General features: G+C 48.2%; 1 protein-coding gene across 1 annotated transcript in view; it reads right to left on the bottom strand.

The window, feature by feature from the left end:
• PDS5A (PDS5 cohesin associated factor A) overlaps nucleotides 1-26539 on the bottom strand; it is an 831005-nt gene that overhangs the window by 311752 nt on the left and 492714 nt on the right. Inside the window, exons 24-25 of the mRNA XM_069202018.1 lie at nucleotides 11187-11310; nucleotides 2265-2469 (exon numbers count right to left, since the gene is read on the bottom strand). Coding sequence (XP_069058119.1) covers nucleotides 2265-2469; nucleotides 11187-11310 — 329 coding nt within the window. The remainder of the gene's footprint in view (nucleotides 1-2264; nucleotides 2470-11186; nucleotides 11311-26539) is intronic.

The raw sequence follows: 26539 nt of genomic DNA, 5'->3' as shown, positions 1-26539 counted from the left end.
TTTGGAGGAGTCTATGGCCTTTGCATTAACTGTCAGAAACCTCACCTCTTTCTTCTGTCTTGGGATGTGCCCCCAGCCTCCAGACCTCCAGAGCCTTGCATGGGAGGGATCCTGCCTTAAGTATTTGGGGGCCAAGGTATACCATGACCCCTTTGAGCTCTTGGAGGGAAATTCTGGTGCAGCCCTTTGTTGGCTCCAGGGAAACACAGACATTTGGAAGACCCTACTTCAATCAGTAGTTGGATGAAAAGAGGTGGCATAGATGGTGGCACTCCATAGACTGTTGTACTTCACCACCCTGCCCCTTTGTTAATCTCCTGGTGGATAAAAAAAAAAGAAAAAAATCGAAACTCTTATTGACTGAACTTATATGGGGAGCGGACAGACAAAGGGTGGGGTTAACCAAATTGCTGCACCAGACGGCTGATGGAGGCCTGGCCTCATGAGACTTTGAGGTATATTATTTAGCAGCACAACTCCAGTAGTTTACCCAGTGACATCCAGGTGGGAAACGTGGATGGGGTGATCCCATGCTCCTCCCTTCTATTCCAGATTCTCCCCCTTTGGGGGGGAACACAATGGATTTACAAGCCATCCATCATTGCTACCAACGCTGCCTCTAGCGCACCCTTGTCCATAGACTCTACTTGCAGGATTTCTCGCTCTTTGGGATTGGAGGACATACCCCCTAGGCACGGCATTAAGGGGCCTGGTCTCAAAATGGGGTTACAAGGAATGGGGGCTCTCTACCGAGATGGAGAACGTATGACGTTCGACGACTTTTCAACTACGTACAAGTCCCCCTCAGCCCCCAATATTCAAAATCCTGTGTACCACTACAGGCCACCATTAGGCAGTTAACTTTTATTTCCTACACAGGGCATGCCTGGCCCCCGGTAGACTCACTCACATCTTTCAAGCAGCTTGGTGGCTTGTTCTGAACTTGGAGCAGAAATGCTCCATATGGTGTGGTCTTGCCTTGCCCTGGCTCCTTTCTGGAAAGGGGTTGTGGAGTGTATTAAAAAAGTTACCCAGTGGTCCATCCCGTACACTCCCTTGGCATGTCTACTGAGGGGATTCTCACACCCGCACACGTTAAGCCACCAACAGATTTGTAGACCTCGCTATGGTCCTAGCGAAATGGGAAATTATTATGAACTGGAAAGCCCAGGGAGGCCCAGTTTACCTAAAAGGAGGAAAGATTCCTCAGATGAGCGGGCTATGAGGGCGCAGCACTCTTCCAGGAGGCCAGACGATGAAGAGGCTTAAAGGATACAGCCAAAGCATGAGATCACCTAATAGAGTGTTTGAAAGAAATAGGCTTGAACTCCAACGGAATCTCCCCTCCACCCGCTGAAGAACCAGTGATAGCACAAGACTAATCCTTCATACCACTATACATTGCTGAAGGTGCATAGCGCTACATGGTCAGGGGTATTCACAATAAAGTACAGTATGTAGGGGAATCTCAAAGAAGGGCTGAGGCTTGCTTTAGAGGGTATACGAATTGGGGGAGGGGGCAGTTTATGGTTTTAGCTACCAGATCAGCACTATCTCATACACAGTGTATTTTATATCATTGGCTCTCCCACTACTTATTACAATATGTGATCATGGCAATGCACTGAGTGTAATTACTATATTCTGCACTGCTCAGATCTGGTGGATGTTGTTTGGTATGTTTTGTGGAAAAATGCAATAAAATTGTTACATAAAACATAAAAGTGCATGACCATGCTTATTATCAGCAAGAGGAGTCAGTACCTCGTGACTCAAAATACTTTTTTTTTTTTTTTAAAGACAAACTTGTACACAACTGAGCCAAACATCAGATGCCAGTATCACGCTCAGCATACGTACCTACAGCCACGCATGTATAGAGAAAAAAGAAAAATTGTATAGCCAATTTCTAACCCCTGGAGAAAAGGCTCTGAGAGCTCTGCAGATGGAATATGCTCTGATCTGGTTTTCAACTAATTGTGATTACTGAAAGATGGTCCTTATTGTGTCATATGTTTGGAAATACTTCTTGCATTTACATTAAAGTTCTGTTTGTAAACAAGGAATAAAGTTAAACAAAATAAAAATAATCTCAAGGGCTCACTCTTGCGGTTTGACGACTGATCTCACTGTCTCATGCACTCTGCATTTACTTATCATACAAGTCTCAATATCAAAATAACACTTTCATATTTAAACCTCTGTGCAGATTTTTTTTGTTTGACAAATTCTTTAAGGAAATGTCGAAAGCAACAAGTACTAACCATTAGCCATGGGATTCTGTTTAATGTACTCTCTTCGTACATTAATGTTCTTCAGCAAACACTGCCGGGCATGAGCCCTCCTCTCTTTCACAGGGTCTTTGGCACACAAGGCAAATATTGCCATATATTCCAATGGAAGAAGTAACTTCACCAGAGCTTTATGTAGCTTCTGAGCAAAGATCTGTCTCACTTGGTAGCACTCATCCTGTGGTAGCAAAGAAATACAATGTTAGATACATACAACATTATATGCATTAATTCAGGTTCCTGTTTCTGCTTCACAGCTTGTTGAGGCCTCCACTCAATAAGCAAGCATCACAAAAAACTACTTTGCTTCAGTAAAGAAAAGTGATTTTGTAGATTTACACTTGCCACCTTTGGGCTTCTGCATGCAGTTCCTTCACACCTCAAACCCCCAACTGTGTCTCCAAGTCCAACAGAGTGCTCTCAAAATCGATGTGTTCAATCCCAGCCACTCTGTAAAATGTATCTGGAATAGAAGCTGATAGTTCATTTAACACCATATGAGTGAGTGACTTTGGATACGCCTGTTTTATTCAAGCCTTGTATTGTCACCCCCAAAGTTTTGGACTGATGCTGCTTTCTTTTCAACTCAGAGAGCACTGAGGCCTGCTCACCAGACTTTAGAGCCAGAGCCCTGACCTTTAGCCAACTGGCATAAGCTAACTTACTTCTAAGCCTGGTATGTAGTGCTGGGAGTACCCAATATATGGGGCCACCGGTACTCGGAGCATGTAAGTTAGTGTGTCCCCTCAGTGAATATAGAATTTGTTGTGCCACCCTAAGTGGGACAAGGTAAAACAGGACTCCTAACCTGCAGACTGGTACAGCAGTTTAAAACTGACAAGTCGACCTTGCCATTTTAAGCAACGACAAAGCCCAAAACTATCAATATATGGAAGTCATCTTTACAGCAGGCTTTTCGAGGCCTAAGGTAGGGTGCGGCATATGAACAAGTTAACCATGTTTTGCATGTTCTCACAGTAAAAACCCATAATTGTCGTTTTTACTGTGGGGCAGGCAGCCCTATAGACAAGTACAGTTACACACTGCCAACTTAGCTGTGCTAACTTCTGAATGTGACTACCGAAGTTGGTACTTCAAGGTATCAAAAACGTGTTACATTATGCCAGACCTAATTCCCAAGTTGAAATTAATGTAACTTGCTGCCACATGCAACTTTTGGAACGCGGCCTCTCTGCTGTCCAAGTTTACCTGTGGCCATTTACAGATGCTATCCTTGCGACAGTCTTCTGCCTGTCTGGGTAGTTGTGTAACCAGCTTCCAGGAAAGGTAATAGTAGAAGCCTGACACTTGAGGAGGTGTTACCTCCTCCTGTAAGGAAGCCACATGCAGTACTGGCCCATAATGCGAGCTTCACAGGGGAAGCCGCCTTTAAAGGGCAAATAGTGAGCACTCTTGACGGGCTGCTTTTTTGTTCAGGTGGACAGGATAGTTTTGGGGACAGAGAGGGATTTGTGGGCATCTAACCTTCAGGTAGCCATACCACAAGGGGGGCTCCAAGTGCCCCACATCAGAAGGGTCCCAATATCTTGGAAGTGGGCAGAACAAAGCAGTCTGGGATAGCTAGATGCCACACTTCACAAGAAGTTGTCATCAGGTGGCAGAGGGCACTCCAGAGAGGTTGGGTCGCACAAAGATGAGGTGCATGGCCTCATAAAATTATTTGCGTTGAGGGGGAGGGGGTGTTTAAGGAGCTGGCTTTCTATGGAGTGTACCATACGTATGGGGACACTATGCAGAAAATGCACACAACCCTTATTCGTTTACAGTGGTAAAAGTGATAATTCCAAAAGCTCTTTTGTGGTAGTGTGGGTGAGAAGTTAGGATTTTCAGAGGGTAGTGCTAAGCATTTGATGAACACAGTCAACAAATGAAATATACTCAAGAAGTAACTTAAGATCAATTGTTAGAAAAAGTTACCTTTTTTATATTATGCTTCAACACCAGAATACTTTCAAGAGAATATGTACTGTTGCAGTCTTATGAAGATTTGCAAGTAAAACACTTACTCAAATGCTATTTTATGATGTCAAGATTCCAAGGTACTTTTACTGCATAGGTGTTCTTGCAATCAGTTCTCAGGGGTCCCCTGTAGGTAGTGTGGTGCTAGAGATGTAAAGTCTCAAACAAGACCAGCAGTACAGCTTTACACCTGTCCTGGGGCACCTGGGTACAGTGGTGCTAGTCGGGTTCCTGTGCACCGAACACTTGGTGACGGGGGAGGCCACCTATAAAGAGTGCAATAGGGAGGACAAGTCTGGGAGCACCCAACAGGGGGCTCGTTGGGGGGTGTCCCGTGAGCAGGGGGACACTGCTGAAAACTGTTGACCCCGGCCAGGGCGCTTGGGTGCAGAGAGACTTTAGTGACAGTGCTCCTGTGTCAAGGCACACACTGTTCTTTGAGTGACATGCAGAGGGAGAGACAAAACAAGGCAGCTGGATGACTGAGAAGGATGTCTCTATGTACAAGTTATTTACCTTCAGTAACAAAATATCTGGTAGAGACATTCCAGTTGCAGATTCCTTACCTTAGAATTTCCCCCAGGCGTCAGACTGGATCCGGAGATTTTTCTTTGAGCAATACACTTGCTGGCAGGTCTTCTGGTATGCTGTTGGCATTTAGGATGGGCTTCAACAAGCCTCTTTTGGTGCTAAGGGTCCTGTACTCCAGGTATTGGTGCAGCTCAGCTCCGGTTAGACCTGATATCCTCTCACTTGGAGGGGAAAAGGGACTGGTCTCCTGGAGCATGCACGCTCACCTCCTCCTGGACGATTGTGACCTTGGTGGATCCAGTGGTCAGTAAAAGTGTGGACAAAGACGTTGTGGTTGGTGCCTGCAAGTTAGTGGCTTCTCCACCGCAAGGGAGATGCTGATGGGCTGGCAAAGTGCTAGAGAACTTCTGAGGCTTTTGGAGTCACCACAGCTGCAGAACGAGTCGTGAGGTGAGATTGTCAGGACAGGAACAGGTAGGCAGGCAGGGTTTTGTGCCAAAAGTTTACCAGTTGTCCACAGTTCTTTCTCTTCCAGCTCTTCTGTGTCGTCCTCCTTTTGTGTCAGACGGATCTGTTCGTCTGGTGTCAGGGGACCACCTAAATACTTTGTTTAGGGGAGTGTAGGGTAGTAGCCAATAGGCTACTTACTCTTGGGGTGAATACATACTCTTAATGACCACTTCTTGTGGGGAGTGATCATATCCCTAACCCAGAAGGCATAGTTCCACCAAAAACAAGATGGTGGCTCCCCTTCTCGTGTGCTCACTTCAGATAGCCCACCACAGGGGAGAGGCTAGCCCGAGAGTGGTACACACCTACTGATTAATTGATTTTCCCACCTGCCCCGGTGCCAAGTGGGCCTCAGGGCAGAGGGTGGCTACACCTAGGTCGGAAGAAGCCGTGGTTTGTATGACAGGGTCTTTGAAGTCCCTGTCATACAGATTTACAAGCCATCTTGCTGGAGTAGATAAGACCTCTATCTGGAGTAGGCCTTGTTTCTGACCTCTAAGAGCATGGTCTCTCACCTAAAGGGGGTCAGAAACCTGTCTGTGGCGGCAGGCTCATGAGACCAGTCAGTCAACACACTCAGACTAGTAGGATTCAGGGGACACCTAAGGTGCTCTCTGGGTGCGTATTATAATACATAACAGGCTGGCATTAGCCTGGATTTATTAAGAAGATGTGTTTGATACCAAACACCATAGGTTTTAGTGATGCCATTATGTAAGATGACGAGTGTCCAGCACATACCTTAAGATGGCTTCCCTTTTAACTTGCAACGCTCCGCAATGGGGCTGGGCATCACCGGGATATATATACTTAAGCAGATAGGACCACACATCAAATATAATGCACCCTGCCTTAGGGCTCCAAGGCCTGCTGTAGGGGTGAATTACATATACTTACATGCAGTGACTGATGGCACACGCTCGGTGTGCTATGTTGTGTCTTCACCTGGCTTGCACCAGGGTACACAGACTGTGATGGCAGCTATGTACATCTTGTTGTGGGGGGCCATGGAGGGTGGCAAAATATGTGCTGCAGTTCTTAGAGACCTCCACTACCCAGGCCCTTGGTGCCAGGGGTACACTCTACTAGGGACTTACAAATGTAGAGGCCGGTGAGCTAATTGTATACTTTGCTACCCATTTGGTTTTTAGGAAAAGAGCACTGGCAACATGTTTATCAGGGACCAGTGAGCAAAACGTGGAGGTGAACATGTCCACAAGGGGCACTTTTCTATAGGGGTGTGGCTCTCGGAGGCATGGAGATGACCCAGGCTCCACCACAAAGATGGACTTCAAATGCCGGTGGTCTTGTAACTTGTGCGAAGACTTGTGTGATGAAGTCGGAGATCTCTTTCATTACTTTTTTGTGGAATTTACTAGACTTCCTTGGCAACTTTGAGTGGGATGACGATCGACGGGTACTAGTTCATGAATGATCTTTGGACCTACTATGTGGCGGCGATCTGGAGTACCACGAAGTAGGTGTATGGCGGCTGGTGAGAAGCTTGAAAGACCCCACCTCTTCACCTGGACGCCCCAGAAGGAGAAGACTAGGACCACTGGTGTCACCGCATCCCCCAGGCCCATAAGACTTGAGCCCACTTGTTAGTATTCCTTGACTGGTTTCCCAGTCTACGCCTGCAGCCTGTAATGTGGGGCCACCCCGCGACCGCCAGCGGTGATGGACACCCGACAGTCTAAGAACTTTCTGCATCCTGCCGACCCGGACCAAGGAGAAGAGGACCTCTGGTGTCCCTACGTCTTCGAGCATCACAAGAGCTGAGCCCACTTGGTGGCTCAGCCAAATAGGATACCCAATCCTAGCCTGTAGTCTCTTTTCACAGTGACGATCTCCATAGGAACGCATTGGCCACCTGTCACGGTCTTGCACCCTGCACCCAGCCGCCCCCGTGACGGTGAAGGAGTAATGTGCCGTGGACCTTGCCCACTGCTTGGAGATTGGTCCTATAAGTCGCTGCACTCAACTTGTTGACTGGTTTCCTCCCATAGGTTAACATCGAAGAACTCAAAAATGGCGCTGTGTCCAATTTTGCAAGTGAAAAGTATTTATGCTTAAAAATGTGCTTACCTTGTAACGAGTTCTTGGTTTCAAAGAATATATGAAAAGTAGTATTTTTCTAAATTGGTCTCAGATGTAGTCTGAGTGTGTGTGTCATCTACTGCCTCTGTGAATACAACAAATGCTTAGCACTACCCTCTGATAAGCCGAACTGCTCCTCCACACTGCTAAACTTGGCTTAATCCCACAGGAGGGACTTCTTTGCTATCTTCTCATTTATTACTGATGTTGAATGATGTTACATCATTCTTAAATAAGAATAATCTGTCTTCTAGGTTGCAGTGTGTTATTAATTACCAACACCATCTAAAACATAGGCTGAGTTCACTACCCTTTTGTGAGCCATGAGCAATATCTGTGTGTCAATATAATCCAGAGCAACATTCAGAGCACAATGAAAAATACTGGCATACACATCCGTCAAATCACCGACACATGATTTAGAAGGCTAATTAACATTATCCATAAATATATATTAATTAGCATTGATTAAATGTCCTTTAGGTGACTGTAGTGACAAACTGAAGTGAAGAGTATACAGTGGTCCACAAACAGTGATAAAAAATTAATAGCATTTAAAAACAATTTACAATGGGCCTGGGTTCCTTTCAAAGGATTTTTGAATCATGTTGAATGATGAATATTTAAGGACATTGGAGCACACAAGTTGCTTAAAATTGGATGAAACTAAAGAAAAAGCCACTTACCTTTGGCAATGCTCTTTCTGGTTGAGACAATCTAGCAACAGATTCCTTACCTTATAAATATTCCCCCGGAATCAGACTTGATGTTGAAACTTTTCAACAATACCTCTACCCACCAGTAGGTGTCATCTTGCAGCGCCACACTCCTGCCATTCCGCTCTGGAAATGACATGCAGAGCCTATATAGATGCCACTCCAGAGCAGTGACGTCAGTTGCTTTCGAGGGTATCAAACCCGCAACAATGCAGAGCGCCAAAAACATATTAGTGTGACCAATGTGCACATTCCAAGACTAAGGATCCCATTAATGGCTAAAGTCCAATGGCCAGAACATGGAGTATCAGTGAGAAATCCACAGCTAGACTCTACCATAAAGAGTGTTACCAAAAATAAGAAACTTGTTCTTCTGCTAATCTTCTAGCTGCAGATTCCTCATCTTTTGAATAGATACCCAAACAGTACCTGTTTGGAGGTGGATGTGTGGATGGACAGACAGCCATGCTCATCCACCTTGGCTTTCAATGATCCAGCCAGGTACTTCACCACCAGAAACATTTCTTGGTGGTTCAGTCACTTCCAGAGACGCAGGACTTCCTGGCACAGGGTAGGTGACCACAACCTCCTTGTTGCAGTACCACATGGCAGTGGTGTTGTCTGTAAGCAGCTTTGCCAGCCTTCCCTTGATAGATAGAAGGCTTTCGATGCTAAACGGATGTCCCTCAGCTCCAGAAGGTTAATAAGTAGCCAGAACTTTGCCGGAAGCCAGAGGCCTTTCATCATCACCTCTCTCAGATAAATGCTCCAACCCCAGATGCAATCCATTGTCACCACTGTCGGCTCTGGGTGGGGAAGAAAGAAGGGGCTAACGTTAACTCAATTGCAGTCCACTGACCACCACTGCATATCTTCTGCGATCTCCTTTGAAATCTGAACATGGTCAGAGAGGTCCCCTTGATACTGTAGGATGCAGGAGACATAAGTCCCAGCAGCCTCACAGTCGACCTTACTAAAACCCAGGACAGAGGCCAACATATCAAGATCATAGCCTGGATGTTCTTGACTCTTTCCCAGGGGAAAGGAACAAGGACAAATCATGTCCAGAATGGCACTGATGAAGGAACGCGCATGGTAATGAGTCACGTCTGACTTTGGCATGTGTGTAGGGAACCCCAAAGATGACAGAAGGTACTCCGTACTCTGGAGGAGGTTAATGACTACCTGGGGCCAGTCTGCCTAGGAGAGATAGTAGGTGGAAGACTGGAAACTCCAACGGTATGCTGCTACCACCGCCATAATTTTCTTGAACATCTGAGGGGAGCAGGTGATACTAAAGGGGAGCACAGCAAACTGAAAAAGATCCACTCCCGCCACGAACCACAGATAGAGCAAACAGGCTGGCAGGATGGGAATACAGAAGCAGGCGTCCTCGTAGGTTACTAATACTGCTAAGTTAAAGCCTTCCATGCAATTCTAAATACTGCATTGTTATTTTATGATCAGTGTGGATTTCATAGCTTGCAGATGGGTATGATTTCAGCTTGTGCATCGATGAAAGCGCAAATGGTAGTGAACCAAAATAAAAAATAAATAAATGAGAAAACAAATGTGGGTCTCTCGATACAACATCTACATAAAAATAAAAAATAAATGAACTGACATCACAAGTCCTCCAAGAGGCCACCAACTTCACTTCTGGTGGAGTTAGAGGAAAATTTCCTGCACACTCTGGTGGTCAACAACAAACAGGGGAAGGGAAGTAAAATGGGGATCCTCCTCGACTGACATTGAATCAAACCCCATACTAACCAATTCTCCAACACCACATGAAAAATTAATTTTGTTAAAAGGCTCCTCAGAAACCTTCAAACAATAAGGATTCACCTTCCTCTACTTAAGAGCAATATCACTGAGGGTGTGTATATACAGCGTGAAGGGAAGTATGGAGTCTAACACCAGGGTCAAACAAGCATTTTCAATGCAACGGGTCTCGCATTTGCTTGAGTTAGAGCTATTAGTGGTGTAAAGGAAAAAAAAAAACGCAGCACAATCGCACTATGTAAAATGCAGCGCAACGGTGCTGCGTGGAAAATAAACAGATAAAGTAGTCCGGACCCCAGGCTCAAAACTTTGAGCCTTGTATGTTTCTAGTAGTTTACCGGTGCTGTGTAGACGGGCTAAACACCGGAAAAGGCATGAGGTATGCATGCCTTTCACAAATAAAAGTAAGCGGATTTTAAAAGGCAAACCCACAAACCAATCTAAGTGACTGACGTGACATGGGCGTGGTTTGAAGCCCAAAGAGATTATTGAATGGACTGAGCGCTTTGCGCTCACCCATAAAAAGGATGCTAAAAAATAGAGAGAGACTCATTAAAGCAACCAGAAATCTGTTGGCCAGGAAAATGCTGATGATAATTTGAGCCAGTTGGTAGCACTATCCAACAGGATAGACTCCTTGTGGCTGCTCTTGTGAGGCACTTTCTATTTTTGTTAAACGTTTTTGCCTGTACCCCGGCCCCAGACCCACCCCACCCGGGTTTGACACTGTCCTTACATTCACAGTGTATACACACCATCTGGAAATGCTTGAAAAGAAGCTAGAAGTATGAAATTACTATGTGAAAGAAATATTTAGAAATAATACAGTACAAGTATACAATTCCCATGCTCCACTGCTCTGAAGATCCCCCTTTAACTGCCCAAATCATACTAAATCCAAAGGAGTCATTTAAATGGTGGGATCCAGGAATCTTTGGTAAGATCTGTCACTTTCATAACTGCGGTATCCTTTTCAGAATGTTAAAGGGATTATTGTAAGGAATGTAAAACTATCCAATATATTCAATACTGCAAATGAGCTTTTTTATCTGCCAAAATAAACATCACATTCCATTTTAAGTGTGGGATGCACTTATCTAGATGCTTACATTCGAAGGAGGTAATAGACCTGGATTAGTTTCAGATTAATGCAACAGTGAGGCAAATAAAATAAAAATATCTATGTTGCGGCAACCATTTATGTGCCTCTAAAATTAAAAAAAAAATCCATATTTAATTAGTAATATTTTTATACAACATTTCACTCACTTACATTAATAACCAGTGCACATAGCTGGAACTGCTCTGGTGTGATAATTTCGTGATAGCAAGGTTCCTGTGCAAGTTTCATGATGGCACTTCCAGCAGCCAGCCGAAGACGAGACATCTCAGACTTACTGAAAATAAACAAACTTGTGCTTTAATGAAGGTGAATCTAGTCTGTGTGTTAATAAGCCCCACAACCAGTACAGAATAAATCAATGCACAAAGAGTGACACAAAAGCATAATGTTGCTATGAGCACCAACCTAACAATAGTTGTCTTTTTATTTTGTCTTCTTAACACAAATGCTGGGTATAGCCACAATAACAGTAATGAAAAATGACTGAGAAAGACTTGTAAGCTGCCCATTGTTAAAGTCACAAAGGAAACTTTATTTTCAGATCAGTTACCAGTTACATGTATTATCACTCTCAACGCATTAGGTATACAAAACACTCTCATATGTTTAAGGCACAAACTTTCGAACTACTTCTTTAGAGTTTGCACACTATCAAATCAGAGAACAGTGTGACCTTAAAATCGGTAAGAGGTGTGGCCACGTGTACTGGAGAGAAGTCACTATATTTTTAGGGCTTTACTGCCTTCTCAAGTACCACTGGTAACTGTGACCGAAGTAAAAATTGTACACAAATGGCATCAAAAGAGCTTTAGCGGTGACAAGGAGTCAACCTCAAGAAACACCAAGCACATGTTATTTCCTTTCAGTCAGCATCAATCTGAGCAAACAAGCAACATGGGAATGAAGAAATGGTCTACTACAGTATCAAATCAAGCGTTAGCTAAGTCAGATAGTTTGGGTTGAATTCGACTATATGCAAACAGGCTTGCATACAAAATAGTTCCATGTGAAAGCACATTAAAGCCAGACTTACTGGGCTTGCAATGCTTTGTAGTAGTGCTACAGGTCACTATATGTCACCCCTACTGGCAGGCCCTCCTAGCCCAGGGAGCAGGTACCTGTGTGTGATGGCACCCCTGCATGAGCAAAGGTGCCCGTACAAACTCCAGCTTCATTTACCTAGACTTTGTAAGTGCAGGGAGGTGATTATACCTGTGTCCAGCTACATAAATGGTAACTCTGAACGTGGGAATGTTTGGAATCAAACATGTCTGAATCATACCCCAATACTGTTGCAAGTATTGGTTGTATAATTCCATGTGCTCTGGGGTCTCCTTAAAGGACCCTCAGAATACCTCCGACCATACCTCTGGGGTCTTCCGGGCAGCCCTCACTGCTGCCACCCCTCAGACAGGTTTCTGCCCGCCTGCTGCTTGACCAGCCCAAGCAGAGGAAGGCAGACCAAAGGATTTCTTTTGGGAGAGGGAGGTAACACCCCCTCCCTTTGGAAGTAGGTGTTAGATGGCTTGGAAGGGGTAGCCTCCCCAAACCACTGGTATGCTTTGAAGGACACATGTGGTGCCCTCCTTGCATAAACTGGTTTGCTCCGGTTCCAGCTCTGGCACGAAACTGGACAATGGAAAGGGGGGGGGGGGGGCACTCCCCTGTCCATCACCACCATAGGGCTGGTGCTCAGAGCTCCAGGTGGCCACTTGATTCAGCCATCTTGAATTCAAGGTGGGCAGAGGCCCCTGGGAGAATCTGAGTGGCCAGGTCAGGCAGGTGATGTCACAGCCCCCTCCTGACAGGTGGTCACCCTGATAGGTGACCAATACCCCTTTCCTGGGTTATTTAGGGTCTCCCTCCCGGGTGGGTCTTCAGAATTGAAGTCCAAGATTCCAACAGGACTCCTCTTCATTGTTTACTTTATCTTCTGGAACCCAGGACAGCATCTAGACCCTCCAGGAACCAACAATCTGCAACTCCAGCGACGACGACGCTCTGCAACATTGTTTCTCTGGCTCCTTCCAGCAACTGCAACACTTCCCTGGTTGTGCATCCTCTGAGGGTGACAAGTCTTCAGCCTGGCAAGTAGCAACAAGGAATCTCCGTTGGAACGAAGGAGTCACTCCCCTGCATCCGCAGGCACCAACTGTGACGACGACCAACTGTGAGGATCCTCTCTCCTCAAGTGCGTGGATTCTGCATCACAGGTGGTGGTCTGGAGTGGTCCTCTCTACCAGCTGTCCAACTTGAGAGATAAGCCCTTGCCTCTCCTCGAAGGACAGTACCCCTGTGAGCAGCTATCGTGGCTTGTTCCTCCTCCAAGGGATCTTGAGGCTCTGTGTAGCCACGTTGTCCAGCACTCTTCCCTGCAAAGCAGTTTCCTCCCTGCTGCTCCAGCGATGTTAGACTCCTCTCCAGGTGTGCTGAGTGGGCCTTACTGTGCCTGCTGTCTGTGGTTCGCCTGTGGGGGCTGCCTCCTCTTCTTGTGACTCTCCCATCTGCTGAGGGTCACCTCGGAATACCCTCTTTGGGTCGGGTCACCTGGACCTTGCTGGCCCTCTTCAGCACTGCAAAAATCTTCTTCCACAAATCTTACATTTGCCAAGGCTTGTGGTGGTTTAACAGCACCACTGACTCACTGCATCACGACCGCCAACATGGGACATCATTTGCACCACTTCTGGAACCCCTCTTGAGTTCCTGTGCTGCACTGCTCTCTTTCTTCATCCATCATCCATCATCCACCTGGTCATGCATCCACAGAAGAGTGGGTAGTGGCTCCTGCCACAGCCGGACACTCCAACTCGAACTGGACTTTGCCCCCATCTTTTGCAGGTCCTCTTCTGTCAGGATCTGCCTTTGGTTTCTTCCAGTCTTGTCTGGGTCTTGCAGAGTCCTTTTCCAATGTTCTCCTGTGGGCCTAGGCAAAAAAAAAAGGGTCTTGCCTCTTCTCTCCTCGTTGGTGTTTTGTGGGAGGGGAGTGGGTGGCGAACCCTGGTATTACCTTTTGGGGTTCCGAGTTCCTCCAGCTCCCCTCCACTGATTCAACTTCCTTGGGTGGGGGGCTGCCTTTCACATTCCACTTACTTAGTATATTGTAGGAAGTGGGCACTGTATATACTATCTCAAAGTGAGATTGCATGCAGAGCCCAAGGGTTCCCCTTGGAGGTTGATAGTGGCAAAATTAGATAATACTAATGCCCTATTTTGTGGTAGAGTGGTCGAGCAGTAGGCTTATCAGAGAGTAGTGTTTAGCATTTGTTGTACACACACAGGCAATAAATGAGAACACACTCAAAGACTTAACTCCAGGCCAATAGGTTTTTATATAGAAAAATATTATTTTCTTAATTTATATTAGAACCACAAGATTCAGAATTCAGTTAAGTACATAAATTGTAAGGTACTTCACACAGGATGGAACTTTGAATTAAAACAGTAATGTACACAGTTTTGGCAAAAATGGCAAAGCTATTTTAAAAGTGGAGACAGTGCAAAAATAAATAGTTCCTGGTGGAGGTAAGTAATTGTTCGTTTCTCAGGTAAGTAAAACACTTATAAGTTCAGTCTCCTGGGCATAGGCAGCCCACCGTTAGGGGTTCAAGTCAACTCCAAATAGGCTATTATGGAGAACAGGGGTGCTCCGGTTCCAGTCTGATAGCAGGTAAGTACCAGTGTCCTCGGCGAGCAGACCACAGGGGTTTCGTAGAGAGGGGGAGAGAGATTACACAGAGGCACACAAAATACACCCTCAGCAGCACAGGGGCGGCCGGGTGCAGTGTGCAAACTAGGTGTCTGGTTTTGCATTGAAAGCAATGGAGGGACCCGGAGGGGAGTTGGGGGGGGGGGCGGGAACACTCTGGCGATGCAGGCAGGGTAGAGGGGAGCTTCTCGGGCCAGCCACCGACTGGGTTAGGATGAGGGCCGCCTGCTGGTCACTCCTGCAACCAGTAGTTGGTTCCTCTCAGTCCTGGGGGCTGCGGGTTCAATGCTTTGTCCAGGCATCAGGTTCCTTTGTTACCAGGCAGTCGCGGTCAGGGGGAGCATCTGGATCCTCGCTGTGGGGGTGCAGGGAGGTCGACTTAGGGTGTCCACGTCGTCTGAGTTGCCTGGGGGGGTCCACTCTTTCTTTGTTGCTGTTTTTGAACATAGCCACTGTCCTCAGGAGGTTCTTGGTCCTTTAGGTGCATGTCAGTCCTCTGAGTCCTCAGAGGTCACTGGTCCAGCTGGATGCATTGCTGTGTAGGTTTTCTGAGTCGGGAGACAGGCCGGTAGGGCTGGGATTAAGTCAGTTGTCGTCTCCGTCGTTTCGCGGGGCTTTCAGGTCAGCAGTCCTCCGCCTTTCTTCAGGTTGCAGGAATCTGATTTCCTGGGTTCAGGGTCGCCCCAAAATACTAAATTTAGGGGTGTGTTTAGGTCTGGCAGGGCAGTAGCCAATGGCTACTGTCCTGGAGGGTGGCTACATTCTCTTTGTGCCTCCTCCCTGTGGGGAGGGGGGCACATCCCTAATCCTATTGGGGGAAATCCTCCTTCTACAAGATGGAGGATTTCTAAAAGTAAGTCACCCCAGCTCAGGACACCTTACGGGCTGTCCTGACTGGGGGGTGACTCCTCCTTGTTTTCCTCATTATCTCCTCCAGCCTTGCCACCAAAAGTGGGGGCAGTGGCCGGAGGGGCGGGCATCTCCACTAGCTGGGATGCCCTGTGGCGCTGTAACAAAGGGGATGAGCCTTTGAGGCTCACCACCAGGTGTTACAGTTCCAGTAGGGGGAGGTGAGAAGCATCTCCACCCAGTGCAGGCTTTGTTCCTGGCCAGAGTGACAAAGGCACTCTCCCCATGTGGCCAGCAACTTGTCTGGTGTGTGGCAGGCTGGCAAAAACTAGTCCGCCCACACTGGAAGTCGGGTATGTTTTCAGGGGGCATCTGTAGGATGCCCTCTGGGTGTATTTTACAGTAAATTGCACACTGGCACCAGTGTGCATTTATTGTGCTGAGAAGTTTGATACCAAACTTCCCATTTTTCAGTGTAGCCATTGTGGTGCTGTAGAGTTCGTGTTTGACAAACTCCCAGACCATATACTTTTATGGCCATCCTGCACTTACAATGTCTAAGGTTTCGCTTAGACACTGTAGGGGCATAGTGCTCAAGCACGTATGCTCTCACCTGTGGTATAGTGCACCCTGCCTTAAGGCTGTAAGGACTGCTAGAGGGGTGACTTACCTATGCCACAGGCAGTGTGAGGTTGGCATGGCACTCTGAGGAGAGTGCTATGTCGGCTTAGTCATTTTCTCCCCACCAGCACACACAAGCTGTGGAGCAGTGTGCATGTGCTGAGTGAGGGGTCCCCAGGGTGGCATAAGACATGCTGCAGCCCTTAGAGACCTTCCAGTCATCATCAGGCATCAGGGCCCTTGGTACCAGGGGTACCATTCACAAGGGACTTACCGGAGTGCCAGGGTTGTGCCAATTGTGGAGACCAGGGTACAGTTTAGGAAAAGAACACTGGTGATGGGGCCTGGTTAGCAGGGTCCCAGCACACTTTCAGTCATAACTGGCATCAAAAAAGGCAAAATGTTAGGGGGTAACCACGCCAAAGAAGGCATTTACTTACATTGTTTTACCTAATTTTCCCACCTGACCTTCACTAAAAGTGGGGCCTGGTCCGGGGGCGGGCATCTCCACTAGCTGGAGTGCCCTGGGGCACTGTAACACAAGGCCTAAGCCTTTGAGGCTTCCCGCCAAGTGTTCCAGTTCCTGCAGGGTAGAGGTATGAAGCACCTCCACCCAGAGCAGGCTTTGTTTCTGACTCCAGAGAGCAGAAAGGCTCTCATCCAATGGAGTCAGAAACCTGTCTGATAGTGGAAGTCTGGTACGGACTGGTCAGTCCTGCACTAAAGGGTTAGGTAAAATACAGGGGTCATCTCTAAGATGCCCTCTGTGTGCAGTGTACAATAAATCCAATGCTGGCATCAGTGTGGGTTTATTGTGCTGAGACGTTTGATACCAAACATCTCAGCCTTCAGTGAAGCCATCAGGGAGCTGTGGAGTTCGTAGTGACAAACTCCCAGCCTATGTACTTAATATGGCATCACTACACTCACAATGTCTAAGAATGGACTTCAACCCTGTAGAGACATATTGCTCATGCATCTAGACCCCCACCTGTGGTATAGTGCACCCTGCCTTAGGGAGGCTGTAAGGCCTGCTAGATGGATGACTTACCTATGCCACAGGCAGTGGTTTGTGGACATGGCACCCTGGAAGGGGTGCCATGCCGACTTAATTTTTTTCCCCACTAGCACACACAATCTGCAATGGCAGTGTATGTGTGTTTGGTGAGGGGTCCCCTTAGGGCGGAACAATACATGTTGCAGCCCTTAGGGATCCTTCCCTGGTCACAAAGCCCTTAGTACCACCAGAATCATTAAAAAAAAGACTTAGCTGTGTGCCAGAGGTGTGCCAATTGAGGAAATAATGGTACAGTGAAGAGAAAGAAAACTGGTGGGGTGAGGGGTTACTGGCCCTAAAAAAGTTAGTGTCCATCTTTTCCTGTAGATCTTATGGGAAATGATTTGGCCATAAGAGCCTGGGCTGAAGTTGAGTTACAGGCCCAGCAGCAACACTGGGCATCCTGAGTGTGTCTATGTGGCTACTAGGGGACGGGGCAGGAAAAATGAGCATTGGAGCCTGGAATAATGGCCTAGAAAGTGCTTAAGAAGAGAGTTAGGAACAGTATAAGGTTACCCTGTACCTAGACCTAATGTGAGGTTCAGTGTCCTCAGAGAGATGATATTGCCCCTTATGAGGAACCAACACCAGAGTAGCTTGGGCCTGACATGGCAAAACTCTTTGGTGCAGAGGACCCTCCAGGGAGGAATTAAGTCTTGAACAGCAATCCTGCACCTCTTTTGAAGGTCACTGAGGGCAACCTGCTGCAGAATAAGCATGGGATGTCAGTGGATCCCACAGGATTACTGGGAAAATGGTCTCCTTTACTCTAAGTCTAGGGACCCCCAAGCGTGGTGCTTCCAGGAGTTTGGTCATACCTCAGAGGTTTAGGGAGCTCTTATTGACACTGGCACATGATATTCCAGCAGGGCAGCTTGGTCAAAGCAAGACTTGGGACAGACTTGTTTCACACTTCCACTGGCCTCACACGTCTGAAGACACCAAGGGGTTTTGTCACTCTTGTCACCTGCCAAGCCAGTGCCAAGTCAAGTGGCACTACCGAGATCCTCCTAATCCCACAACCTGTGGTTGGGGTTCCCTTTTGAGAGGGTAGGGATTGACATTGTTGGTCCCCTTGACCCTCCTACAGCCTCGGGAAACAGATTTATTCTGGTGGTGGTGGACCATGCTACCAGATACAAAGAAGCCATTCTCCTTAGGACCACCACAGCTCCTGTAGTGGCCAAGGCGCTCCTGGGAATCTTTCCAGGGTGAGCTTCTTTAAGAAGATTGTATACAAAAAGAGGCACACTTCGTTTCTTGATACCTGAACGCAATGTGGAAGGAATGTGGTGTACCCTACAAATTCACCACTCATATTCATCCACAAGGAAATTAGTTTGTTGAAAGATTCAACAAAACGCCTCAAGGTGTGATCTTGGGACTCTCATAAAAATTCAGGAGATGGTATGTCTTACTACCTTGCCTTCTTTTTGCCTACAGAGGTTCCACAGAAGGGAGTGGGTGACAGCCCATTAGAGCTTCTGTTTCAGCATCCTGTTAGGGGCCCTCTTTGCCTTGTGAAGGAGGGATTGGAGCAACCTCTCAAACCTCGCAAATAGGACATAGTTGACTATGTACTAGGTCTGCATTCTCGCATAGAGTACATGAAGGATGCCACCAAAAACTCTGAGGCCAGACAAGAGCTGCAAAAGCAATGAATGACCAAAAGCCAGGCCAGCCAGCTAGGACAGAGTGTGTGTGTGTTTCGGAGCCTGAGGCCCAAAGAACATGCCAGGACAAATGGAGTGGAGTGCCCCCCCAAACATTTGTGGAAAAGAAAGGTGAGGTCACCGGTTTGGTTGACCTGGGCACATATGAAGCACCACAGGGTGCTTCATATGAACCGCATAAAAGAACAAGTTACTTACTTTGGGTAACAAATTATTTGGTTGAGACATTCTAGTTGCAAATTCCTTACCTTCGAATTTCTCAAGAGCGTCGGACTGGATTCAGAGATTTTTCATCGACCAGTACCCTTGCATGCCGTCAGGTGGCATCTGTCCATCTCTGGCGTAGTGGTTACTGTGATAACGTCGTGGTCCTATATAAGCGCCACCACGGTGCGCTGACGTCAGTTTCTTTTCACAACTTTCCATGCCAGAAGTGCGGAGCCATGAACAACACTGAGATTGGTGCACCAGAACTAAGGCCATAAAAGGGAGTCCCTGTTCCTAGAAATAAGTCTGCAGAGCAGAGGATGGGTGGGTTGGTGTAGGAAAATGTCTTCTTTGGCATGGTTACCCCCTAATGTTTTGCCTTTTGTTGATGCTAGTTATGATTGAAAGTGTGCTGGGACCCTGCTAACCAGGCACCAGTGTTCTTTCCCTAAACTGTACCTTTGTCTCCACAATTGGCACAGCCCTGGCACACATTTAAGTCCCTTGTAAATGGTACCCCTGGCACCAAGGGCCCTGTGGCAACAGAAGGCCTCTAAGGGCTGCAGCATGTATTATTCCACCCTGGGGACCCCTCACTCGGCACATGCACACTACCTCACAGCCTGCTGTGTTGGTGGGGAGAAAAATACTAAGTCGACATAGAACTCCCCTCAGAGTGCCAAGCCCACAACCCACTTCCTGTGTCATAGGTAAGTCACCCCTCTAGCAGGCCTTACAGCCCTAAGGCAGGGTGCACTATACCACAGGTGAGGGCACAGTTGCATGAGCTCTATGCCCCTACAGTGTCTAAGCCAATTCATAGATATTGTAAGTGCAGGGTACCCATAAAACGAATATTGACTGGGATTATGTCAAACAGAACTCTTCAGTTCCATAATGGCTACAGTGTATACTGGGAAGTTTGGTATCAAACTTCTCAGCACAATAAATCCATACTGATGCCAGTCTGGGATCTATTGAGAAATGCACATAGGGCATCTTAGAGATGCCCCCTGTACACCAGTCCAAATACTAGTGCTAGGCTGACCAGTTGCTGCCAGCCTGCCACATCCAGACGGGTTTCTGGGCACATGGAGTGAGTGCCTTTGTCACTCTGTGGCCAGGAACAAAGCCTGTCATGGGTGGAGGTGCCTCACACCTCCCCCTGCGAGTACTAACACCTGGCGGTGAGCCTCAAAGGCTCAAGCCTGGTGTTGCGGAGCTCCAGGGCACTCCAGCTAGTGGAGATGCCCGTTCTCCGGACACAGCCCCCACTTTTGGTGACAAGTCCAGAGGAGATAATGAGAAAAACAAGGAGTAGTCACCCTCCAGCCAGTACAGCCCCTAAGGTGTCCTGAGTTGACCCTTGCCTTAGGGAATCCTCCATCTTGCTTTGGAGGATTCCCCCCCAAAAGGATTAGGGAAGTGTCCAGTCAATGGCTGGCCCGAGAAGACCCCCTGTGCCCTGACTGCTTCACCAGAGTGCCCCCGGGGTCTCTCCATTGATTCCTACCTAAGACCCGACACCTACTCTGCACACTGCACCTGGCCGCCCCTGTGCCGCTCAGGGTGTATTTTGTGTGCCTGTTTGTGACCCCTCCAGTGCTCTACAAACCCTGCACCGTCCATCCTTTCTTTGCACACACATTACCCACAAGAATTTGATCGTCCAGCTGGAAGTCTTTAGTATGATTGAGGTAGAACGCCAATGCTCTTTTTGGATCCAGAAGGTGGAGTCTCTCCTTCTCACAAGAAGGATGTGGGGGTGGGCAAAAACTAGGCAAGGTGATGGATTGGCCTACATGAAACGGCATGACTACTTTAGGGAGGAAAGAGGACCAAGTACAAAGCGCCACTGTCAGGATGAACAGAGATGAAGGGTGGCTTCGAAGTAAGAGCTTGGAGCTCACTCACTCTCCGTGCAGAGGTGATGGACACGAGGAATGGTGTTTTTAAGGTGAGGAGCTGCACAGTACACTTATGAAGAGGCTCAAAAGTAGCACACTTGAGGAAGGTAAGGGCAGGTTCAAATCCCACTGGGGCATTATGAATGGGGGAGGTGGAAACATATTGGTAAGACCTTTGAGGAATCTCATAACCATGGGAGATTTAAACTAGGAGGGTTGATCAGAAGTCAGAGAAAGGCAGTGTAGGAAGCTAGCCTCATGTGTGGTGAGCACCTGTGGTGTTATCACCTTATACCAGGTCCAGATATCCCCTATTAGTGAAATATAGGCAGTGTCAAGGAAGCCAGGGCATTCTATAGGTAGCTGTGATGAGCAGCCAAGACTTATCTAGGAGACATGCAAAGCTTATGCAATACCACTATAGTCGCACAGCACTATCACACAAGAAAGAGCCACACACTGTTACAAAAATAAAGGTACTTTATTATGGTAGCACACATACTAGAATACTTACAGGCAGTCCCTCAACTGGAGGTAAGTAAATACACTAAATATATACACAATAACGATCAGCAAGGAGCATAAAAGTACAAGTTACTTACCTTCGGTAACAAAATATCTGGTAGAGACATCTTCTAGTTGCAGATTCCTTACCTTAGAATTTTCCACAGGCGTCAGACTGGATACAGAGATTTTTTTCTTCGAACAATATCCTTGCGCGTCGGTAGGTGGCATCGGTCGACTCCGTAGGCGTCGTGGTCGCGTGATGACGTCGGGAGTAGTACATAGACGCTGCCCTTGTGCAGTGGCGTCAGTTTCTTTTAACGACTTTCCACGCCAGAGCGCAGAGCCGCTAATAACACTGACATTGGTGCGCCAGAGCTAAGGACCTGAAAGGGGGAATCCCTGTCCCTGGAAATCAGTTTGCATGCAGGGAGGATGGGTGGGCGGTAAGGAATCTGCAACTAGAATATGTCTCTACCAGATATTTTGTTACCAAAGATAAGCAACTTGTTCATCTGATAGACATTTCTAGTTGCAGATTCCTTACCTTAGAATAGATACCCAAGCAATGCCACCCTCGGTGGTGGGCTGTGAACTAAGATCACACTAGAAAGTCCTGCAGGACCAAAGACCAAAGTAGCCGTCCTGACGGACCTGACTGTCCAGGCAGTAATGTTTAGCAAACGTGTGCAGGGATGCCCACGTAGCTGCCTGACATATATCCAGGACAGGAACTTCGCGTGCTAATGCAGTGGATGCAGTAGTGACCCTGGTAGAATGAGCCCGCAAGCCTTCAGGAAGTTGCTTTTTCACCAAAGCGTAGCACATTTTGATGCTAAGAAGCACCCATCGAGAGATGGTACGTTTCTGCACCGCCTTCTCTTTCTTCGCACCCACATAGCCAACGAAGAGTTGATCGACCACCCGGAAGTCTTTAGTACGATCGAGATAGAACGCCAACGCTCTTTTTGGGTCCAGACGGTGGAGTCTCTCCTCCTCATGGGAAGGATGTGGGGATGCGTAGAAGGTAGGCAAAGTGATGGACTGGCCTACATGAAACTGTGTAACCACCTTAGGAAGGAAAAAAGGAAGCTCTAGTGCGTAACACCACTTTGTCGGGGTGCACAGACAAGTACGGAGGCTTTGAAGAAAGGGCCTGAAGCTCACTCACCCTGCGAGCAGAAGTGATGGCGATAAGACAGTTTTTAATGTGAGGAGCAATAAGGGACAATTATGCATAGGCTCAAAGGGAGTACACCTCAAGAAAGTAAGCACAAGATTAAGTTTCCACTGAGGCATGATGTAGGGAGCGGGAGGAAATAAGTGGGTGAGACCCTTTAAGAACCTACTCACAAGAGGAGATTTAAAGAGTGAGGGCTGATCAGGAAGACTAAGACAGGTGGAAATGGCAGACAGATACCCCTTAAAGGTGCCCAAAGCAGAGCCCTGCTGGGCTAAGGAAAGAATGTATAGAAGAACCTCTGAAAGAGGGGCAGATAGGAGGTCAACAGATTTGTTGGTGCACCATGCCACAAATTTATTCCGACGACAGGTGTAGGAAGTTGGCTCTATATATACTATTTCAAAGTAAGAAATAGTGTGCACAGAGTCCAGGGGTTCCCCTTTGAGGTAAGGTAGTGGCAAAAGTAGATAATTCTAATGCTCTATTTTGTGGTAGTGTGGTTGAGCACTAGGCTCATCAGAGGGTAGTGTTAAGCATTTGTTGTACACACACAGGCAATAAATGAGGAACACACACTCAAAAATTTACTCCAGGCCAATAGGTTTTTATACTGAAAAATATATTTTCTTAGTTTATTTTAAGAACCACAGGTTCAAGATTTACAATTAATACTTTAAGGGTAAGGTACTTCACTTAGATACTTTAGGAACTTTGAATGAAAACAATATCATGTACAGTCTGTAAAAATGGCAATAAGCTATTTTCAAAGTGGACATAGTGCAAAAATCAACAGTTCCTGGGGGAGGTAAGTAAAGGTTAGATTAGGAGGTAAGTAAAACACTTACAAGTCTCAGTCCTGGGGCATAGGCTGCCCACCGTTGGGGGTTCAAGGCGACCCCAAAGTTACCACACCAGCAGCTCAGGGCCGGTCAGGTGCAGAGGTCAAAGAAATCCCCAAAACACATAGGCGCCAATGGAAAACAGGGGTGCTCCGGTTCCAGTCTGCCAGCAGGTAAGTACCTGCGTCCTCGGGGGGCAGACCAGGGGGGTTTTGTAGAGCACTGGGGGGGGGGGGTGGGGGGGGGGAGGACGGACACAAGTAGGCACACAAAACACACCCTCAGCGGCACAGGGACGGCCGGGTGCAGTGTGCAAAGCAGATGTAGGGTTTTGTATAGGTTTCAATGGAGGGATCCGGGGGTCACTATAGCGGTGCAGGCAGGCACACGGGGGGCTTCTTGGGGCAGCCACCACCTGGGCAAGGCAGAGGGTCACCTGGGGGGTCACTCATGCATGGAAGTTTGGTTCCTTCCGGTCCTGGGGTCTCCGGGTGCAGTGTTGGTTCCAGGCGTCAGGTCCCTTGTTACAGGCAGTCACGGTCAGGGGAGCCTCTGGATTCTCTCTGCAGGCGTCACTGTGGGGGCTCAGGGGCATCGTCTCTGGTTACTCATGGGTTCATAGTTGCCGGGGCGTCCTCCCTGAGGTGTTGGTTTTCTGCGGGTCGAGCCGAGGGTGTTGGGTGCAGAGCGTAGAGTCTCACGCTTCCGGCGGGAAACCTGAAGTCCTTGGGAGTTGCTTCTTTGTTGCAAAGAAGTAGCTGATTTTGAACAGGGCCGCTGTTCACAGGAATTTCTTGGTCCTGTAGTCCAGGGCAGTCCTCTGAGGCTTCAGAGGTCACTGGTCCGTCGGATGTGTCGCTGGAGCAGGTTTTCGAAGTTGGAGACAGGCCGGTAGGGCTGGGGCCAAAGCAGTTGTCTTCTTCCTCCTCCTCTGCAGGCTTGTAGGTCAGGAGTCATTCTTTCTTCAGGTTGCGGGAATCTGATTTCCTGGGTTCAGGGTCGCCCCTAAATACTCAATTTAGGGGTGTGTTTAGATCTGGGGCAGTAGCCAATGGCTACTGTCCTTGAGGGTGGCTACACCCTCCTTGTGCCTCCTCCCTGAGGGGAGGGGGGCACATCCCTATTCCTATTGGGGGAATCCTCCAAAATCAAGATGGAGGATTTCTAAAGGCAGGGGTCACCTTAGGTGCTGTCCTGACTGGTGGGTGACTCCTCCTTGTTTTTCTCATTATCTCCCCTGAACTTGCAGACAAAAGTGGGGGCGGGCATCTCCACTAGCTGAAGTGCCATGGACTTAGACACTGTAGGAGCAAATTGCTCACGCAGCTATGCCCTCACCTGTGGGGAGGATAAGTAGTGGGAATAACAACCACGACCTACTTCTGGCACAGGGACCCTTTCTATAGCTCCCTTGGCCAAGAGAGCCGCGACTTCCTGGCGGAGAAGCACCAAATGATCCTCTGAAAGGGGATGGAAGGATGGTGGCATGTGTGGTGGTGCGGATTCGAAAAGGAGGGAGTAGCCCTTCCGAATTATTTGCAAAATCCACCCGTCCGTGGTGATATGTTCCCAGTGGGGCAGATGATGGCAGATTCTGCCTCCTACTGGGTGGGAGTGAGGGGATGGACTAGGAAGGTTTGGAGGCTTCTGCGGGGGCAGGGGTGGACAAGACAGACCTCTGGCTCCCTGTCCCACGACCACGTGGGATTCCGCACCCCCGGCCACGCATAGGCTGTCCAGCGTGCATGGCCTGGTGGCTGGGTTGAGGACGCGAAAGGGCGCCCCTTCCGTGGCCACGAAAGGGACAACAAGTGGACTGTGGGGGGCATGTGGCAGCAGAAAGGCCATGGGACCGAACCGTAGCCCTGGACTCCGTGAACCTCTCCAAGGCCGAGTCCGCTTTGTCTCCGAAGAGACGGGTGCCATCAAAGGGCATGTCCACGAGTGACTGTTGGACATCTCCCGAACAACCAGAAGTACGTAACCAGGCACGGCACCTCAAGGCCACTGTCGTAGCAACCGATCTGCCCAGAGTTGGTCGTATCCAGCACAACAGATGGTGAACTTTACTGCGTCTCTCGCGTCTGACTGCTTGGGAGACAATAGCACGGGCCTCCTCCGGTATCTGCGGCAGGACTTGCGCAAACGTATCCCACAGGGAGTGGGAATAACAGCCCAAAAGGCATGCAGTGTTCACAGACCGCAGCGAGAGGCTGGAGGAAGAAAACAACTTCTTACCAAACTGTTCCAGCCTTTTGGATTCCCAATCCGGGTGTGCGGAAGGGAACGCGCCAGAAGAGGACGCCTGGATAACAAGACTCTCAGGCGTAGGATGTTGGGACAGGAACTTTGGGTTGTTCGGTGCAGGCCGATGGCGGCGAGCGATCGTCCTGTTCACAGGAGCCCCTGTGTTGGGTTTAGACCACGTACCCAAAAGGACGTCAGTGAGGGCTTCATTAAATGGAAGAAGGGGGTTCAGAAGTAGAAGCCCCAGGCTGAAGTACCTCTGTCAGGAGGTTAGACCTGACTTCGACAGTAGGTAGCTCAAGGACAAGGACCTCAGCCGCCCTACTAACCACCATACCATTGGTAGCTCCCTCCGCCGTAGCCACAGTAGGAGGAGACAGCATGCCAGAGTCAGGAGAAGTATCAAGACCACTGGCTTCGCCCAAGTCCAGTGCCCAGTCCATAGTAGGGTCTTCCTGGTATTCATAACGGTCCGGGGACCCCTCCAATTCCTCCCCATATTTGTACCCATAGGAAAATGGGTCAGAATCCGAGCTCGGGCAAATAGGGCCCACCGAAGCTGATGGCGGCGTCGGCCGACACCGCTCCGACTCGTCTGGGATGAGAATGGGGTCGACGTTGATAGTGGGCACTACCGACGTCGAGAGCGTCGCTAGACAACCCAGCGCCGGGGAAGGTCTCGACTGTGCGACCGGTGTCGTGGCAGA

The sequence above is a fragment of the Pleurodeles waltl genome, chromosome 1_2 (assembly GCF_031143425.1).
Source record: "Pleurodeles waltl isolate 20211129_DDA chromosome 1_2, aPleWal1.hap1.20221129, whole genome shotgun sequence".
In the NCBI taxonomy this organism is placed as follows: Eukaryota; Metazoa; Chordata; class Amphibia; order Caudata; family Salamandridae; genus Pleurodeles; species Pleurodeles waltl.
The sequence above is the reverse complement of the archived record's forward strand: the minus strand, read 5'-3'. Positions and strand labels throughout refer to the sequence as shown.